At 39.0% G+C, this 20,114-nt stretch overlaps 1 protein-coding gene across 13 annotated transcripts in view; it reads right to left on the bottom strand.

Annotated features, from left to right (window-relative positions):
* The window catches only part of LOC105472403 (mbt domain containing 1), an 89,405-nt gene that overhangs the window by 54,247 nt on the left and 15,044 nt on the right, over positions 1–20,114 (bottom strand). For 2 of the 13 annotated variants that reach the window (XM_071082947.1, XM_011725649.3), the window contains exon 3: positions 14,251–14,304. The exons of 10 other annotated variants lie outside the window; for them this stretch is intronic. Coding sequence is in view for 1 of the 3 variants with exons in the window: in XM_071082946.1 (XP_070939047.1) it covers positions 8,455–8,466 (12 nt within the window). In the remaining 2 variants the exon portion in view is untranslated. Of the gene's footprint in view, positions 1–8,454; positions 8,599–14,250; positions 14,305–20,114 lie in introns of all 13 variants that reach the window. One more of the 13 variants, XM_071082946.1, reaches the window with a different exon arrangement.

Genomic DNA, 20,114 nt, shown 5'->3' with positions numbered 1-20,114 from the left:
TGCAACCTCCGCCTCCTGGGTTCACGCCATTCTCCTGCTTCAGCCTCCTGAGTAGCTGGGATTACAGGCGCCCACCACCACGCCCAGCTAATTTTTTGTATTTTTAGTAGAGACGGGATTTCACCGTGTTAACCAGGATGGTCTCGATCTCCTAACCTCATGATCCACCGGCCTCGGCCTCCCAAAGTGCTGGGATTACAGGTGTGAGCCACCGCGACCAGCCAGTATACTTCTTTTAATACTCCCTTTTAGATACAATTTTAAAAACAAAAACCTATCGTTTGTGGTCACTTCGGAATTACTCCTCCTGTTCCCCACATCAGTCTTCCCTAGCTTGGTCATCTACCTGATTCAGCAGACTTGGTTCCGAGTAACTTTTCAGTATTTCTATAAATCAAAGGTATCGTCAAAGAATCAAGATTTGCTACAATCAGGAGATCTAAAAGAAGAAATGAGACCTTGAAGGCAATACAAAAGAAAAGTTCTAACAGCACTTTGAACTGACAGTGCGGAAGGGAATGGGACAACCACATTTAGATATAGTGTGGTGTTATGAACACAGAATTCTGACAAACATGGGTTCAGACTCAACTTTGACACTTGTTAGCTGTGAACTTCTGCAAGTTATGGGTTTCTTCTCTTAGTCATTTGACGTCTATTTATCAAGTATTTGTGAGTCTCATCGTAACCAAGGCGAAAGACAGAAGAGCATACAAAGCAGACAAGATCCATGGTTTTCAGGAAGACTAAGCTACTGGCAGGAGGAAACCAAGCAAGGCTGTGTGAGGGTAGAGTCACTCAAGCAGGGGCGATTAGCTGAGATTCAGCAGTGAGGAACAACCTCAGTGAGGTAAGACCATGAGGACAAAAAGGCAGCCATTTAAACATCTGATGCTGGCATATTCTAGGCAAAGGAAAGTGCAAGAAAAGGGCTTTCGAGCTAGAATAAACTTAGCACACTCGGAGGCCAGTGTGGCTGGCACCCAGTGTGAAAGGTATGGCAGATGAGGTCAGAAGAGGATGTAGTGGCCAGATTATGAGGGCCCTTGTAGGCCAGGGTAAGAAATGGATTTTTTTTTCCTGGCGGCAATGGGAAGACATTACGAACTATTTATCACAGTGCCTGCTCTACACATTTAACAAACACTGGCTAGATTCTAAGTTCTAATAGAGTCGCACAGCTCACCTCCATTTGGAGGTGACCTCTTATACTCATAGTTTTCTTTCTTGTTTTTTTGAGATGGAGTCTTGCTCTGCTGCCCAGGTTGGAGTGCAATGGCACGATCTTGGCTCACTGTAACCTCTGCCACCTGAGTTCAAGTGTCAGCCTCTGGAGTAGCTGGGACTACAGGTGCCTGCCACCACAACCGGATAATTTTTGTATTTTTAGTAGAGATGGGGTTTTGCCATGTAGGTCAGGCTGGTCTCAAACTCCTGACCTTGTGATCTGCCCGCCTTGTCCTCCCAAAGTGCTGGGATTACAGGTGTGAGACACTGTGTCCGGCCAGACCTTTTATATGCATAGTTTTCATATAGGTTTGTCTACTATTAATATATAGCCAGCTTGGTTAGCAGCTAATGTAAGATTATTGACTTAAATGTCAACCCAGAATATCTTATTCCGACTCTATTTTCAGGGAATATAGCCTTAAAATTTCAGGAGGTCAATGATTATAGATATTTTTTTTTCTTTTTTCTTTTTTTTTTTTTTTTTTGAGACAGAGTCTCGCTTAGTCGCCCAGGCTGGAGTGCAATGGCGAGATCTTGGCTCACTACAAGCTCCGCCTCCCGGGTTCACGCCATTCTCCTGCCTCAGCCTCCCGAGTAGCTGGGACTACAGGCGCCCGCCGCCTCGCCCGGCTAATTTTTTGCATTTTTAGTAGAGACGGGGTTTCACCGTGTTAGCCAGGATGGTCTCGATCTCCTGACCTCGTGATCCGCCCGCCTCGGCCTCCCAAAGTGCTGGGATGACAGGCGTGAGCCACCGCGCCTGGCAGATATTTTGTTTTCAATAGTTACAGGCTATTAGTATTTTTTTTAAAAAGTACCATGGTCAAAGATGTTTGGGAAATTTTCCTCAAGTCAAGGTCTTCTGGAGACTTTAGTATGCTTATGAACATTATAGTGATTAAAGAGGAATATGCAGTATGCAGTCTTTTCTAGAGCATCTTTTAGGACCGTCTTAGAGAAATGTTCTCTGATCTTTTCTATGATCCTAGCACACACAGAAAATGATCATCTGTACAACTCAAGGGGAATAAACCCCTGGATGCACCCAGCCTAAGACCTCTGACTGTCCTAAGTATGCAGGAATGAATATCTTGACATACTCCTAATCTGAGCAACACTCGTTGGTAAGCTTTATTCTTCTTAGGGAATGTGGTTTCCTAAAGTGTTTTTTTTTTTTTGTACTTTTTTCCCCTTGCAAACACTATGGTGATCTAAGTTTTTTTTTTTTTTTTAATACATTAGGATAGAATACCAGTGAACGAAATATTAATATATAAACTATAACTGATTTACCCTATGTAAAACTTACCTTTTATTTACTATGAGGGCACTTAACTGGAAACTCCTACATTAGACCAAAACCCCTGAAAGGGTCTGCAACTTCACTGAAAGAGTCAGTGAGAAAGAAGTTGATTACGTGCAAAAGACCTACAAGGGAGCATTTCAGGTACATGCTCTGGGTGAAGAGGTTTCTCTGGGATTTTGTAATCACAGGCCTGACCTCATGAGTAAGTCTGAGGTTGAAATTTTCTCTCCTTTCTATGGTCAGGGAATTCCCAGGCCAAGAAATTAAAGTGGTTCCATGCTACCAGTGCCCTTTGACACCTAGTAGAAGCAAACCTAAATTAGATCGGGAAATAAGTCACCTACCATTCAGGCCTTTCAGTATTCCCACCAATTTTATCAACTATGAGCGCATGATTAAATAGCAAATACATAATAAATAATCCAGCATGAGCAAGCATCAGGAGAAACTGATTAAGAATCCCCAATACTTTGGGCATTGGAATTGACAGAGATAGAACATAAAATAAGCATTATGAGTTGTTTAATAAGAAATAAAAATATTACTGAAAAATAAACAATATAAAACAAGCACCAACTTGTCAGACATTGCTAAAGAGAATTAAAAAATCGAAGATACATGATAAACACTCAAAATGCAGCAAAGAAAAACAGAAAACTGGAAAATAAGATGTCAAAATAAGAGAACAGAATGTAAAGATCCAATAAAAGTCTAATAAGAATTCTTAAAGGGGTGAATATGGAGAATGGAGAAAGGTAATGTTGAATTAGATACTGGCTAAGAATTCTGCAGAAATGAGGACATGAATTAGGCCAGACACAGGGGCTCATATCTATAATCCCAGAACTGTGGGAGATGAAGGCAGGAGGACTGCTTGAGGCCAGGAGTTTGAGACCAGCCTGAGTAACAAAGTGAGACACTGCCTCTACAAAAATAAAATAAAAAATATTAGGCAGCTGTGGTGGTATGTGCTTGTGGTCCCAGCTACTCAGGAGGCTGAGATGAGAGGATCACTTGAGTCTGGGAGGTTCAGTCTGCAGTGAGCTGCGATTGTGCCATTGCACTCCAGCCTAGGTGACAGAGCGAAACCTTCATACACACACACACACACACACACACACAAAGTGAGAGAGACAGAACATGAATTCACAGATAAAACTATAATGTAAATTAAGCACAACAAAAAGATATCTACATCTAAACAGATCATAGTAAAACTGCAGAACATCAAAGGAAAGATATTAAAAAGCAACCAATCACCACAGTGAAGCTCAGCAGTCAACAAGCTCTACTCAGGTAGACAGTCCAATCAGTTGCTCAGTACCTAACCATTTGATATGAGTAGACAGGCAAGGATCACTGATCATTTGAGAAAGGCCTCTAAGAATATGAAGGACAAAACAAATCTCCAGGAAAGATGCATCTATAGGAAACAGAAGAAAAGCAAACAGCATAAGAAAACTCCAAAAAAATATAATGAATTCTTCAGAGACGCAAGAATAGGATACTATCGGAGAACAAGATAGACCTTGGAATTTAAAAACAAAAATGGCAAAACAAATTCAACAAACGGATGATAAAGTCATGGCAATCTTTCAAAAAGCATGTGTGTGTGTGTATACATGAGAAAAAAGGCAACAAGAAAGAAAAAAATAAGAGCTCAATCTAGAAGATCCAAAATCCAATTAAGAGATATTCAAGAAAGAGAAAACAGACGGGAACAAAGTTACATTAAAAACACACACACACACACACACACACAAACAAAACAATTTCCAAGACCAAAATGGAGCATCCATATTTAAAGAGACCATGTAAGCCCAGCTTAACGACTTAAAAAAAAATTTATACCAACATGCATCACTATAACAATTCAAACTCTGCCAATACTGCTATTAAAAGCTTCGGCACTATGCTACACAAAAAGAGAAGGGAATCAAAATATCAGTGGACTTCTCAACACCAAGACTGATAAATATATTTCCTTCAGATTTCTAAAGAAAAAAAATTCTTATTAGAAAATCTACACTCAAAGCTCCAAGTGAAAATAAATGAAATTAAAAATAGAAAAAAGAAAAAAATGAAAACAAAGTTGGTTTTTTGAGATCAATAAAACTGACAAACTTCAAATCAGAGACAGAAAAAAAAAGACACAAATATCCCAATATCATAAATGAAAGAAGTAACACAAGGCCAGGCATGGTGGCTCATGCCTGTAATTCCAGCACTCTGGGAAGCTGAGGTGAGTGGATCACCTGAAGTCAGGAGTTCAAGACCGACCTGGCCAATGAGGCAAAACCCCATCTCATCTCTACTAAAAATACAAATATTGGCTGGGTGTAGTGGTGTGCACCTGTAGTCCCAGAGACTCAGGAGGCTGAGGAAGGAAAATCGCTTGAACCTGGGAGACAGAGGTTGCAGTGAGCTGAGATTGTGCCACTGCACTCCAGCCTGGGTCACAGAGCAGAGACTTTGTCCACCCCCCCCACCCCTTCAAAAGAGTAACATTGCTGCAGATTTTACAGATATTAAAATATTAAAAAGACTGTATTATCAACAACCTTATGACACTAAATTTGATAACTTGGATGTAATGGACAAATCCATTCAGAGACATAGAACCAAATGTCACTCATAAAGAAACATACCTGAATAATCCTGTATCTATTGAAAAACCTGAATTTGTTAAAGATCTTCCCACAGATGAAACTCGAGGCTCAAATGGCTTTACTGGGGAATTCTACTTAGGAAATACTATAGACTTTACACCATTTTTTGTTTTTTTTTTGAGATGGAGTTTTGCTCTCGTCACCTAGACTGGAGTGCAATGCTGCGATCTCAGCTCACTGCAACCTCCGCCTCCCAGGTTCAAGCAATTCTCCTGCATCAGCTTCCCAAGTAGCTGGGATTACAGGCATGCGCCACCTCGCCTGGCTAATTTTTTTTGTATTTTCAGTAGAGGTGGGGTTTCTCCATGTTGGTCAGGCTGGTCTCAAACTTCTGACCTCAGGTGATCTGCCCACCTCGGCCTCCCAAAGTGCTGGAATTACAGGGGTGAGCCACCACGCCTGGCCTATGTACCAACTTTTCTAGAATACTGAATAGGATGAAACAGTTTCCAAACTCATTCTACTAGGCCAGCATTACTTTGATTCCCAAACCAGATAAAGCAATTAGAAGAAAACTACAGAATAAATATCATGAATATAGGATGCAAATTTTTTCTTTTTTCTTTTGAGACAGAGTCTCACTCTGTTGTCCAGGCTGGAGTGCAGCGGTGAGATTCTGGCTCACTGAGACTTCCGCCTCCTGGGTTCCAGCTATTCTCGTGCCTTAGCCTCCTGAGTAGTTGGGATTACAGGCGTGTGCCATCACACCCAGCTAATTTTTGTATTTTTAGTTGAAACAGGGTTTCACCATGTTGGCCAGGGTGGTCTCCAACTCCTGACCTCAAGTAATCCACCCACCTCAGCCTCCCCAAGTGCTGGGATTACAGGTGTGACCTATCATGCCCAGCTAGATGAAAATACTGTTAACAAAATTTTAGGAAATAGAACTTAACAATATATAAAAAGAACGTAACATGACCAAGTATGCTCCTTCCAGGAATGTAAAACTAATTCAACATTTGAAAATCAATAAATTCACCGCATTAGCTATGTAGAAAATCCGATGGTATCTATGAAAAGCTATTGGGACTAATAAGTGAATTCAGCAAAACTGGAGGACACAGTATTAATATACAAAAATTAGTTGTGTTTCTATATACTAGCAACAAACAACTAGAAACAGAAATACAGTCGAAAATTATGAAACAATTGGAGATAAATCTGGTAAAAGATGTGCAAGACTGGTATCTTGAAAATGACAAAATGTTGCTTGAAGAATTTTAAAAAGATCCAAATAAATGGAAGATGTGCTATATTCATGGATCAAAATGTCAATCCTTCCCAAACTGATTTACGATTAACACAATCCAATGAGAATCACAGTAGATTTTTGGGTAAAAATCAAAAGCTGGTTCTAAAATTCATATGGAACTCCAAAGGCTCTAGAATAGCCAAAGTAAATTTCAAAAGAACAAAGTTAAGACTAAAGCTTCCTGATTCCAAGATATATTATGAAGCTACAGTATGAAGACAGTAGGGTTTCAGCATGAATACAGACAAAAAGATCAATGAAACAGAATAATGAGTCCATAAATAGACATCTATCTATCTATCTATTTATCTATCGGTCTCTTTCTATATGTATGTCTATTTATGGTTATATATGTGTCTATATATAGATATCTATAGATATTTATGTAGATAACTATATCTATGGAGTGTATATATATCTATAGACATCTACAAAGTCTATACATATCTATAGATTCACATATCTATACCTATAGATATCTATATCCCCAGCGTTTTGTTCACACTATGTAATGACACTATGTTTTTATTTATTTATTTTTTGAGACGGGGTCTCACCCTGTTGCACAGGCTGGGATGCAGTGGCACGATCTCAGCTCACTTCAACCTTCACTTTTAGTAGAGACAGGGTTTCGCCATGTTGGCCAGGCTGGTCTCAAACATCTGGCCACAAGTAATCTGCCCCCTCAGCTTCCCAAAGTGCTGGGATTACAGGCATGAGTTGCTGCGTCCAGCCTATGTTTTTTACGCCACTTTGTGCATTGCTCATCAAGGTTAGTCTTGTTCATCTTCTGGCCCTCCTAGTATGCAGCACAGTCCAATGGTGTGGCACAAGGCCTGAGGCAGGGAGGCGCCTGCTGCCCTCACAGGCCCTGACTGAACCTCCATCACCTCTCTGTTTGCTTATTTATCTATAGATATATATGGTCAATTGATTTTTGACTAAGCTTAAAAGGCAATTTAGTGGAGAAAAAGAAAATAGTCTTTGAACAAACAGTGCTGAAGAATTAAGACATTCATATGCCAAAATATCACTTTGATCCATACCTCACATCATATATAAAAATCAACTGAAAGTAGTTCATAGGCCTAAATGTAAGAGTTAATGTAAGAAGTTCTGTAACTTCAAAAACTTGTGGGAAAAATATTAACAACCTTGTGTTAAGCAAAAAGATTTTAGCTATGACAAAAAAAATTATGATCCATAAAAGAAAAAAAATTTGGCCAGGCATAGTGACTCATACCTGTAATCCCAACACTTGGGAGGGCAAGACGGGCAGATCACCTGAAGTCAGTAGTTCAAGACGAGTCTGGCCAACATGGTAAAACCCTGTCTCTACAAAAATACAAAAATTAGCTGGGCATGAAGGCAGATGCCTGTCATCTCAGTTACTCAGGAGGCCGAGGCGGAAGAATCGCTTGAACCCAGGAGGCGAAGGTTGCAGTGAGCCAAGATCATGCCATCATGGCATCACTCCAGCCTGGGTGTGATGGTGCAAGACTCCATATCAAAAAAAAAAAAAAAAAAAAGAAAAGAAAGAAAAAAGAAAAATTCATAAAGTAGATTTCGTCAAAATGAAGAATTTCTGCTCTTTGAAAGACGATGTTTAAGAGAATAAGACAAGCACAGACTGGGAAAAACATTTGCAAATCATAGATTTGATAAAGGATTTGTATCTAGAAACATAAAGTAGTATCAAAATTCAATGACTGAAATAACTCGATTCATAAAAAGGGGCAAAAGATCTAAACAGAAATTCAAAGATATACAGATGGCGAGTAGCAACATGAAAAGATGCTCAACATCAGCAGTTATTGAGAAAACGCAAATTAAAACCATAAGATACTGTAACACACCTCTTAGAATGACTAAAATTTATAAAAGTCCCTACAGTCAGCATGGCAAATGGAACTCTCATTCATTGTGGATGGGAATGTAAAATGGTACAAGCATGTTGGAAAGCAGGCAGTTTCTTAAAAAGTTAAACAACCACCTACCATCCATTCCATGAAGGCTTATACCCATACAAAGACATAAACACCAATGGTCATCATAGCCCCAAACTGGAAACAATTTAAATGCTCATCAGTACGTGATTACACAAATTGTGGTACATCCATACAATGATTCCATTTTGCTTCCTGGTAATAAAAAGGAATGAATTATTGATAGACAGTGTGGATAAACTTTTAAACAATTATGAATGTAAGCCAGACCAAAAAAGTCTTACTGTATGACTCTTTACAAATGCAAACTAGCCGTATAGTGACAGAAGGCAGATCAGTAATTACCTGGGGATGGGGTGGGAGCCAGGAGTGGAAAATGGGAGTTATAAAGAAGCGTGAGAAAACTTTTGGAGATGAGGAATATACTATCTAGATTGTGGTGAAGGTTTCATGAGTGTACACCTATGTTTCTGTGCAGTTTAATTTTGTCAATTTTTACTTCAATGAGGCTGTTAAAAAAAATCTATAGCCATCCAAATTATCAACCAAGTCTAAGGGTAGAAAATGTATTTTCAGATATGCCCCTGAAGCCCTTTCAAAAAACTTAGCTCTCATGTTCACTTTTTCTCAGGAGATGATTAGAAGACATGCTTCACTGTAACATCAAAGTAACTAAGAAAGAGGAAGATGGTTGATTCAGGAACTACATGATTCAATACAGCACAGAGGTAATGGGAGTTTCTAAAGCAGTGATAAAGGGATGTCTCAGGGTTACAGCTGTATAGCAGGTTTAGACAGCAACCAGATTGTATTAGAAAAAGAAGATGGATGATGGCTCTGGAAGGGCTCTAGGAAAAATACGAATCTTTGTGTTTGGAGCTTGTTGCAGCAGCATGTGGAAAAAGGCAACAGGTACTTTCAACACTGACTAAATGAAAAAAGTGAACCAATCAGTAACTGCAGGAAACAAAGTTGTATCAGAAAGGAAACAGTACAGTGACAGGCTGGGAAGCTGTAAATACTATTTATGTACTATATAAACACTAGCAATTTAAACAAAACTTGTGATAAAAGTCAATGAAGTGGGCTGGGTGCGGTGACTCATGCCTGTAATTCCAGCACTTTGGGAGGCTGAGGTGGATGGATCACTTGAAGTCAGGAGTTCGAGATCAGCCTGGCTAACATGGTAAAAACCATGTCTCTACTAAAAATACAAAAATGAACTGGGCGGGGTGGTGTGCATCTGTAGTTACAGCTACTCGGGAGGCAGAGGCAGAAGAACTGCTTGAACCTTGGAGGAGGAGGCTGCAGTGAGCCCAGATCACGCCACTGCACTACAGCTTGGGCGACAGAGCGAGTCTCCGTCTCAAAAAAAAAAAAAAAGTCAATGAAGTGGGTAAGTGTGAAAACAAGGTGGCCCCTCATTTCTCATTTCCCAATGAGATTAAAAAAACAGAATTTTTTTTCATCAACTTGAATAAAAACAGTTTAGGGGATACAGAGTAAAAGAGCAAATGTCTATTTGTATCAACTAATACATTTTTTATTTTTCATAAAGCTTAATTCACTAATCTTAAATTACTGCCCTTTACTATAAGATCATGTCCTTTATTATAAGATCACTTTAAGGATGGTTATAGGTTTTTACCATAAAATACTTAACTTTTTATTTATAAATTTATAAGTTACAACAATACAAAGAACATCTAAACACCCTTTATCTTGACTGACCAATGATTAACATTTTCTCCCAATTATTCCTCTCTACATGTATATTTTTTCCCTCTCAACCGTTAATGAATGGTTTATATTCTTTAAGCCCTTTTACCTGTAAATCAGAAGTAGAAGCACAGCTCAGGGTTTCTTAACCTTGGTGATATTACCTTGGGCCAGAAAATGCTTTGTTATAGGAGGCTAGCCTGTTCATTACGAGATGTCCAGCATCATTTGTGGCAGTAACACTCGCCTTTATCCCCCAGCTGTGACAACCAAAAACGCCTTTAGGCATTGCCAAATGTTCCCAGGAGAGAAAAAAAAAAAAAATCCCAGTTGAGAATTATTGCCTCATCCTTCAATGTGCCTTTCCTAGTAATAAGGACATTCTCTTACATAATCACAGGTCAGCTATCATCTTCAAGGAGTTTAACATTAACCCAATACTTTCATCTGATCTACCATCCATCCCCCAGTTTCGTCAACTGACTCAACAACACCCTTTACAAGATCTTTTTTTCTTCAGTCCAGGGTCCTGTATTTCATTTGTCATGTGCCTTGGTCTTTAATCTAGAGGGAGACCTTATCTTTTTTTATATTTGATGTCTTTTAAGAATGCAGTCCCTTTAAGACTTTTTACCCTTTTTCTATAAATCTATAACTGTTCTCAAAGTCTTTTTTTCTTAAAGACTTTATTTTTTCGGAAGTTATAAATTTACAGTGAAAGTGAAAATTTAGTAGAGTTCCCATACGGCCCAGTGTCCACCATTAACATCTTAAATTAGCATTGAACATGCTAAAATAAATGAAATACTGATACGTACACTGTCATTAAGTCTATACTTTCAGTTTTCCCTCATTTTTACTGTTCTTTTCTGTTCCAAGATTCCACAGTACATTTAGTCACTGTTAAGTCTCCATTATTTAAGGTGTCAAACGGCTTCTCCTGGTTGTGAGAATTTCTCAGGTTTTCTTGGTTTTTCATGACCTTGACAGTTTTGAGGAATCTTGGTTGGATATTTTGCTGTCTGTTCCATTGCAACTTGTCTGATAGTTTCCTCATTATCAGGCTGGGGTTATGTTTTTGGCAGGTACACCCAGAGGTAAAGTGTCCTTGGTATCACAGCATTTCAACGATACCTACTAACATGACTTATCAATGTTGACATTGACCTTGATCATCCGGTTGAGTTAGTGTTTATCAGGTTTCTCTGCTGTGAAATTAGTCTGAATTCCTTCCCAAACTATACTCCTTGGAACAAAGTGACTATGTATACCCCACACTTAAGGAGCAGGGAGTTATACTCCCTTTCTTGAGAGTGGAGTATTCATATAAAGTATTTGGAATTCTTCTGTATAGATTTCCTTTTTTAAAAAATAAAAATTTCCTTGTTTTGGGTTTTAGGTGTCCTCAGGATTATACTTAGGTTGCACTGCCTAATTGATGCTATCATTTTCAAGGCATCGATTCCAGAGCCATGATGTCAATCTGTCCCTTATTGGTGATGTTAATTTTTTTTTTTTTTTTTTTTTTGGAGACAGGGTCTCCCTCTGCTAACCAGGCTGGAGTGCAGTGGTGTGATTTCGGCTCACTGCAACCTCCAACTCTGGGGTTCAAGCAATCCTTTTGCCTCAGCCTCCTGAATAGCTGGGATTACACACGTGCGCCACCTCGCCCAGCTAATTTTTGTACTTTTCGTTGAGGCAGGGTTTTGCCATGTTCGTCAGGCTGGTCTCAAACTCCTGGCCTCATGTGATCCTCCCACCTTGGTCTCCCAAACCAAAGTGCCAGGATTACAGGTATGAGCCACTGCACCTGGCTTGTGTTAATGTCCTGGACTATATATGGTCTAGTTTCTCCACTGTACTTTTGCTATTTTCTTTAATAAGCAATCTATGGGGAGACACTTAAAGACAATGCAAATATTCAGCTCATCAAATTTTCACTCAAGATTTAGGATCCAATGATTCTTGCCCAATCTCTCACTGTGATGATTTCCCAACCCCAACATTCCCTGTATGTTCAGCAGTCAGCATTCTCTAAGGAAGAGCTCTCTTTTTTCTCTTTTTACTTACTATTGCTATCAACTAATGGATTTCTATTTTTCAATGTTTCATTTTATTTTTTTGAGATGGCATCTCACTGTTGCCCAGGCTGGAGTGCAGTGGTGCTATCTCGGCTCGCTGCAACCTCCACCCCCCACGTTCAGGCAATTCTTCTGCCTCAGCCTCCCAAGTAGCTGGGATTACAGGCGCCTGCCACCAAGCCTACTATTTTTTTTTTTTTTTTTTTTGTATTTTTAGTAAAGATGGCGTTTCACCATTTTGGCCAGGCTGGTTTCGAACTCCTGACTTCAAGTGATCTGCCCGCCTCGGCCTCCCAAAGTGCTAGGATTATAGGTGTGAGCCACCACGCCCAGCCTACTTTTCAAGGGTTTATAACTCATTATTGTCCTTAATTATCTGGGGGATCATACCGTCCCAGAGTAGGTCAGTGGGAGCCCCTCAGAGCCTACTCCTGTGTCATTCTGATATGCCTCTATGATTTTCTGAGCATTTCCTTACTTTCTGGCATAACAAGATATTCCAGGCTTATCTTATAACCATTTCTCTGTGCCAGCCCTGGAACCAAACATTTCTCCTAACAGCCTTGGTATCTTTTAGTGGGGAATGATATAAGAAATACAGATCTAGGTATTCAATGTACTTATTGCTATTTGGGTATCTCTTTGATTCTGGGCCTTTCCACTGGACAAAGAATATATACACACACGTATGTGACATATGTATACACACATGTATTTTCAAAAACTATGAGTTCACACTTAAATCCCCAATTCCAAGCCATCCCCACAAGGGCTTTTTTCTCACCTTCCCACACTTCACATTTGTCTTTTTCAACAGAATGCTGGCTCTTAACAAAACCTATCTACTCATTTGCTCAACCCTTTTAGACATTTAAATAGTTACAGAAGCATTACAGCATACCACTACAAAAAAACTGTTAAGAGTTCAGTATTTCTTTGCAGTCACTTCTCTCTAGACTGACTACTGAGTACAAATGTTACTTGGATTAGCTTATTTATTTCAATGTGGTTGTTACTGACTTGAGATAAGTTAGAATTGGTTTGCTTTTGGTTTTTAGTCTCCTCCATCATCCTTATTGGATTAACTTCATTTTTGGGGGGACTACTGGAAAGATCATCCTTCTTGCAAAAATAAAGAACTATACAAATAGGTGTAACTCAAAGAAATGTCATTTCCTTCCCTGCCTCACCACCCACCCTGTTAAGCAGGTAACCAACTTTATCACTATCTGGTTCATCCTTCTTGTTTGTGTACATTTTGAAAAAGTAAACAGAATATGTACAGGTATACATATGTTTTCTTATTTCCATTTCCTACACAAAAGTCACATACTATATTCCTCTGTCCTTTGTTTTTATTAGTTTAGAAATATATCCTGGAAATCATTCCATTTCAGTGCACTGACATCTTCCTTATCCTTACAGCTGCATAGTACTCCATTGTGAATGTTTATTCAATAAATTTCTTGTTTCAACATTTAGTTTTCAACGTTTTGCAATTACAAATATGCTGCAGCAAACTTATGTATCTGTGTTTTTACACTGTGCATGGTATATCTCCAGGGTATACTCTCAGAAATGGGATTGCTGGGTAGGATATATGTATATGTAATTTTGTTAGACATTGCCAAATTCCACTCAAAAGAAATGTAATCATTTGCACCAGCAATATTGAGAGTGCTTGTTTCCCCAGAGGCACTGGGAATGTATTGTCAAGTGTCTGAATTTTTCCCAAAATGATGGATGAAAAATGGTATGCCAGTATAGTTGTCAGTTTTTTTTTTTTTTAAAGCCATTTGGAAATAACTTTGAACTTTCAGGAAAGTTAGAAGAATAATACAATGAAGTCCTGTGTACTCTACTCAAACTCACCAATTACTAATACTTTACCCCATTTTTTCTTCTCTAAACACATAGTTTTTCTGAATAATTTGAAAGTTACATATCCCAAAATAATTCAAAGTGCATTTCCTTGGAATAAAAACATTTTCTTGTAACTGGAGTATAGTTATCAGTTTTAGGAAATCTGACAATATATGATACTTACCCCTAATTCACCATACACATTCCAACTGACTCAATGTCTTTATAGCATTTCCTCCTTCAGGACCAGGATCACATGAAAATTAAAAAGTCATATTTATCTTTTAGTGTCCTTTAATCTGGAAGATTAGTTTTAATTTTTTTTAGACACAGGGTCTCCCTACGTTGCCCAGGCTGGACTCAAACTCCTGGTGTCAAATGATCCTCCCGCCACAGCCTCCTGAGTAACTGGGATTACAGGTGTACACTGACATGTTTGGTTTGAAATTATTTTTGAAGAATGCAAGCAAGCCCCTTCACCCTTAACAGAATGCTTCTCATTTGAGGTTCATCTGATGTGCCTGTGTCCTTAGGAGACTCTGGTTATGTACCCCATAATACTACATTTGACCTCAGGATATCGTAACCAGAGTCACAAGATTCCTATCTGTCTCTCACTAGTGATGTTAATTTTGATTACTTTTTTAAGGTGTAGTCCAGTTTTCCACTGTATACTATGTATTTCTCCTTGCAACCAACAGCAACCTCAGGGACACATTTTGAAATATGATCACATTGTTTCTCACTGAAGTCTCACTGCCATTCTTAAATTTGGCATCTTATGATAACTTGTGCCAAACCAATCATTAATATGGTGGCTGCAAAACGATTTCCCAACTCCAGCACTTTTTTCTATCAGTCAGCAAGAAATATTGTCATCATCCCCTTTTATTGACATACCTACCTATTCATTATCAGTATGAATTCACTAACTTCTATTTTTTTCCCAGTGGTTTATCATTCATCACTATTCTTATTCTGGGGTTCGAAATATGCCAGATTTGGCCACAATGATGCCCCTGAACTCGTTCTTGTGTGCCTTTTTTTTCCTGAGACAGTCTCCCCGTTGCCAGTGCAGCGGCGTGATCTCAGCTTACTGCAACCTCTGCCTCCTGGGTTCAAGTGATTCTTGTGCCTCAGCCTTCTGAGGTGCTGGGATTACAGGTGTGCACCAGCAAGCCAGGCTAATTTTTGTATTCTTACTAGAGGCAGGGTTTCACCATGTTGGCCAGGCTGGTCTCGAACTCCTGGCCTCAAGTGATCTGCTCGACTCAGCCTCCCAAAGTGCTGGGATTACAGGCGTGACCCACCAAGCCAGGCCTCCTAATGTCCTTTTGACATACTTCCATCTGTATTTTGAGGAATTCCTTACTTTCTTGCATATCAAGATATTCCAGGCTCATTTTATACCTATGTTGCTCCAGCCCTGAAATCAATAATTTTTCCAAGGAACTCTAGTCCTTATTAGCAAAGAACTGGTATTGAAAGCCAAGATCTGGGCACTCAGGGCAGTTTTACAGAGCATTTTTTTTTAAAGACAGAGTCTCACTCTGTCGCCCAGGCTGGAGTGCAGTGGCACCATCTCGGCTCACTGCAACCTCTGCTTCCCAGGTTCAAGCGATTTTCCTGCCTCAGCTTCTCGAGTAGCTGGGGAGCGTGCCACCAGGCCCAGCTAATTTTTTGTGTTTTTAGTAGAGGCAGGGTTTCACGGTGTTAGCCAAGATGGTCTCGATCTTCTGACCTCGTGATCTGATCGCCTTGGCCTCCCAAAGTGCTGGGATTACAAGCGTGAGCCACTGCGCCCGGCCCTAGAGGATTTTATTTTCTTTTTTGTGGTTTTATGTGCCTACCTCTACCTTTTTTCTTCTTTAGGGTTTTTAGTCTTAATTTTCTTCAAAGTTCTTGGCATTGAGAAATTTACATTTACCCTTTATCTGTATGTATGGAAAATTGTGATTTTGCACATGAAGTTTTTCCCATTTAAAATATCTTAGGTAGCAAAATTTATCAGTATTTTATTTCACTGTACCTTGATCATGAGTCAGAAAACTTTTTCCTGAAGCATGGTACAGAAAAATTTTCCCATATTTTTTCCTGGCATTTGTATAGTTTTTATATTTAGATCTGATGTGTCTGGACTTTATTATTATGTATGGCATGAAGAACAGCTCTAATATTTTTTCCAAATGGCTATCTAGTTGTACCAACATCTTTTATCAAACTGTCCATCTTTGTCTCAGTGATTTAAAATACCACTTTAAGTGCTAGGTTTCCATATGTAGTTGTGTCCATTTCTGGATTTCACACTATTTCCCTGGTCTGTCTATTCTTTTGTCAATGTCTTGCTTTCTGAATCATTAAGGGTTTGGAATGTATTTTGATATCTCGCAGAGCTAGAAACCCCCTCAAAAATCTCTTAATGTTTTTACATTCTTGCATGTTTATTTTTCCAAGTGCATTTCAGTATTAGATAGTTCAACTCTATACCAAAAAGTTATCAGTCTTTATATTAGGATCTCATTAAATTTCGAATTAACTTGGGAAAAAGTGACATTTTGATATGTCTAAAGAACAACAGATGTCTTTCCATTTGTTCAAGTCTGCTTTGTGTCTTTTGGGAATGTTTTATATAGCCTGCTTCACATAGGTTTTTAACACATTTTTAAAAAGTAAATCCTTAGGAATTTAATTACAGGTTGAGTACTCCCTATCCAAAATGCTTGGGACCAGAAGCATTTCAGATTTTGGAATATGTGCATACACATAAGATATCTTGGGGATGAGACCCAAGTCTAAACACGAAATTTGTTTGTTTCATATCCAACTTATATACATAGACTGAAGATAATTTTATACAGTATAAAAAAAAATTGTGCATTTAGTAAGGTTTGTGTACACTGAACCAGCAGAGAGCAAAGGTGTCACTCAGTTGCCATGTGGTTTATCTGTGGTGTCATGTCCGTGCTCAAAGAGTTTCAAATTTTGGAGTATTTTGGACTTTGGATTTTCGGATTAGGGATGCTCAATCTATGTTTTGTTGTTGCTATTGTCATCTTCTCTTTTGTTGTATTTTCTTTTTTTTTTTTTTTTTTTTTTTTGAGACAGAGTCTGGCTCTGTCGCCCGGGCTGGAGTGCAGTGGCCGGATCTCAGCTCACTGCAAGCTCCGCCCCCCGGGTTCCCGCCATTCTCCTGACTCAGCCTCCCGAGTAGCTGGGACTACAGGCGCCGCCACCACGCCTGGCTAGTTTTTTGTATTTTTTTTTAGTAGAGACGGGGTTTCACCGTGTTCGCCAGGATGGTCTCGATCTCCTAACCTCGTGATCCGCCCGTCTCGGCCTCCCAAAGTGCTGGGATTACAGGCTTGAGCCACCGCGCCCGGCCTGTTGTATTTTCTTAACTGGTTATTTTCTCACTACATGAAGGTTTATTATTTTATATCCTAACTCGCTGAATTGTTTGAAGGTAATTTTGTCATTGATTTTCTAAGGCTTTCTAGATAAACAATCATGTCACTAACAGAGAATCTTTTCTTCTTTTTCCACTGTTACGTCTCTAATTTCTTTTTTGAGACAGAGTCTCACTCTGTTGCCCAGGCTGGAGTGCATTGGTGCAATCTCAGCTCACTGCAACCTCTGCCTCCAGGGTTCAAGCGATTCTCCTACCTTAGCCTCCTGAGTAGCTGGGACTATAGGTGCATGCCACCACACCTGGATAATTAAAAAAAAAAAAATTCTTAGTAGAGATGGGGTTTCACCACGTTGGCCAGGCTGGTTTCGAATTCCTCACCTCAGGTGATCCACCCGCCTCAGCCTCCCAAAGTGCTGAGAATACATGCGTGAGCCACCGTGCCCGGCCATTTGTTTTCTTTTCTATCTGTATGGGCTCATATTTCCAGTATAATGTTAAGTCATGGAGAAAATGGGCATCCTTACTTTATTCTTGATTGTGGTGTTTCTTAATAAGATTCTGGCTTTAGGGTTAAGGCTATGTACATGTGCATATGTGTGTATTCATAAAAATAAAAATATTATATGTTAAGGAAGTATTCATCCATTCATATTTTCTGAAAGGTTTCTGTTAGGAACACGTGTTGAATTTTGTCATAGGCTTTTTCAGCTTCTATAAAGAGAACACAACTTTTTCTCTTTTGACCGATTAATATGGTGAATTACATAAACAGATTTCTAAATACTGAATCATCCTCGTATTCCTGGTATAAAACTCACTCATCATATTTTTGTAATATGGTGTGAGAGACTGCACAATAATAGTTTTCCATTAGTATCTGTATGTGGTATCTCTGTAATTTTCACTTTTTGAGCTATCTTTATCAGGTTAAGAATCAGTATTACTTTTTTTTTTTGAGACAGGGTCTTGCTCTATTGCCCAGGCTGGAGTGCAGTGGCATGATCTTGGCTCACTGCAGCCTCAACACCCCTGGGTTCAAGTGATCCTCCCATCCCAGCCCTCCGAAGTAGCTGGGACTACAGGCACACACCACTGTGCTCAGCTAATTTTTTAGTTATTTGTAGAGCTGAAGTCTCACAACAATTGCCCAGGCCGATCTCAAACTCCTGGGGTCAAGTGACCTTCCTACCTTGGCCTCACAAAATGTTGGGATTACAGGTGTGAGCCACTGCGCACAGTCCAGTATTACTCTTACGTCATAAAAATAATTAGCTTTCCATTTTCTATATTCATGTAGCATCGGGAATATCTGATCAGGCAGAATTCCCCTGTGAAACCACCTAGGCCTGGTGTTTGGTGGGATGGTTCCTTGACAAATTTCTATTTCTTCTAGGAAAATTGGTGTTATTTTCTTTTCATCTCTAGTGAGGTCCATTTTATTAAACTGTATTTTCCTAAGAAATTATCCATTTCATCTAGGTTTTGAAATGTATTTGTACAGAGGTGTGCAAAATAGTTCTGTATTAAAATAGTTCTCAATTTCCTCTGTATCCAATGTTATTTTCCCGTTGTCATTTCTTAAAATATGATTTGTGCTTTTTCCCTTTCCCCACTTGGTTAAATTAGCTAGTGACTTATCTATTATGTGACTCTTCCCTCAAGAGTCCAAGATTGATTCATCATCTACACGTATAGTTTTTCTGTTAACTCATTAACGTCTACTTTTATCTTTATTTCCTTTCTCGTGCTTTCAGTTTACTTTGTTCATTTCTGAATTGGAAATTTATTTTCATTTATGTAAGTGTTCAGGGCTATGAATTTTCCTCTGCTCACTGCTTTAAATGTATTCCACAGATTCTGGTAGGTAGTATTATGTAGTATTTTCCTTATCAACATTTTCCAGAAACTTTGCAATTTGTGTTTCCCTCTTACCCGTTAAAAAGTTTTAAAATTAAGGCATGCTGTTAAACACTTATCCAAATATAGGACTTTTCTGTCACTCTAGAAAGCTCTTTCCTGTCCTTTCCCACTCTAGCTCTCCCCAATCCTGAGTTCTATCAGCTTTGGCTATATTTTGTATATATTTAAGATTTTATATAAATGGCATAAAATCGCATGGATATTTTTGTGTCTAATTTCTTCCAGTCAGCATAGTATTTCTGAGATTCATTCATGTTACATGTACAAAGGGTTTCTTTTTATTGCTGAGTAATATTTGTCAATGTATCAGCTTACCCTTTCTTCATCCAGATTTTATTACGAATAAAAGTGCCACACAAATTCTTATACAAGGTTTTCTGTGAATACATAATACAAGGTTTCTTAATTTCAAGACGGAAGTGCAATGTCCTTTTGCTTTTTGGGTTTTTGTTTTCTTGTATGGGACCTACTAATGGTTTTCTAATAGATGGACAATTTTTTTGTGAATATTCTGTGTTTAAAAAGAACATACTCTCTGGCCCAGCATGGTGGCTCACGCCTATAATCCCAGCACTTTGGGAGGCCAAGGCAGGAAGACTGCTTGAACCCAAGAGTTTGAGACCAGCCTGGGCAACATGGAGAGACTTCGTCTCTACAATAAGCAAAAAGAAAAAATTAGCTGGGCATGGTGGTGTGCACCTGTGGTCCCAGCTACTTGG

This window comes from Macaca nemestrina, chromosome 17 (assembly GCF_043159975.1).
Source record: "Macaca nemestrina isolate mMacNem1 chromosome 17, mMacNem.hap1, whole genome shotgun sequence".
Lineage (NCBI taxonomy): Eukaryota > Metazoa > Chordata > Mammalia > Primates > Cercopithecidae > Macaca > Macaca nemestrina.
Note: the sequence above shows the minus strand (reverse complement) of the source record. Positions and strands in the feature narration are given on the sequence as shown.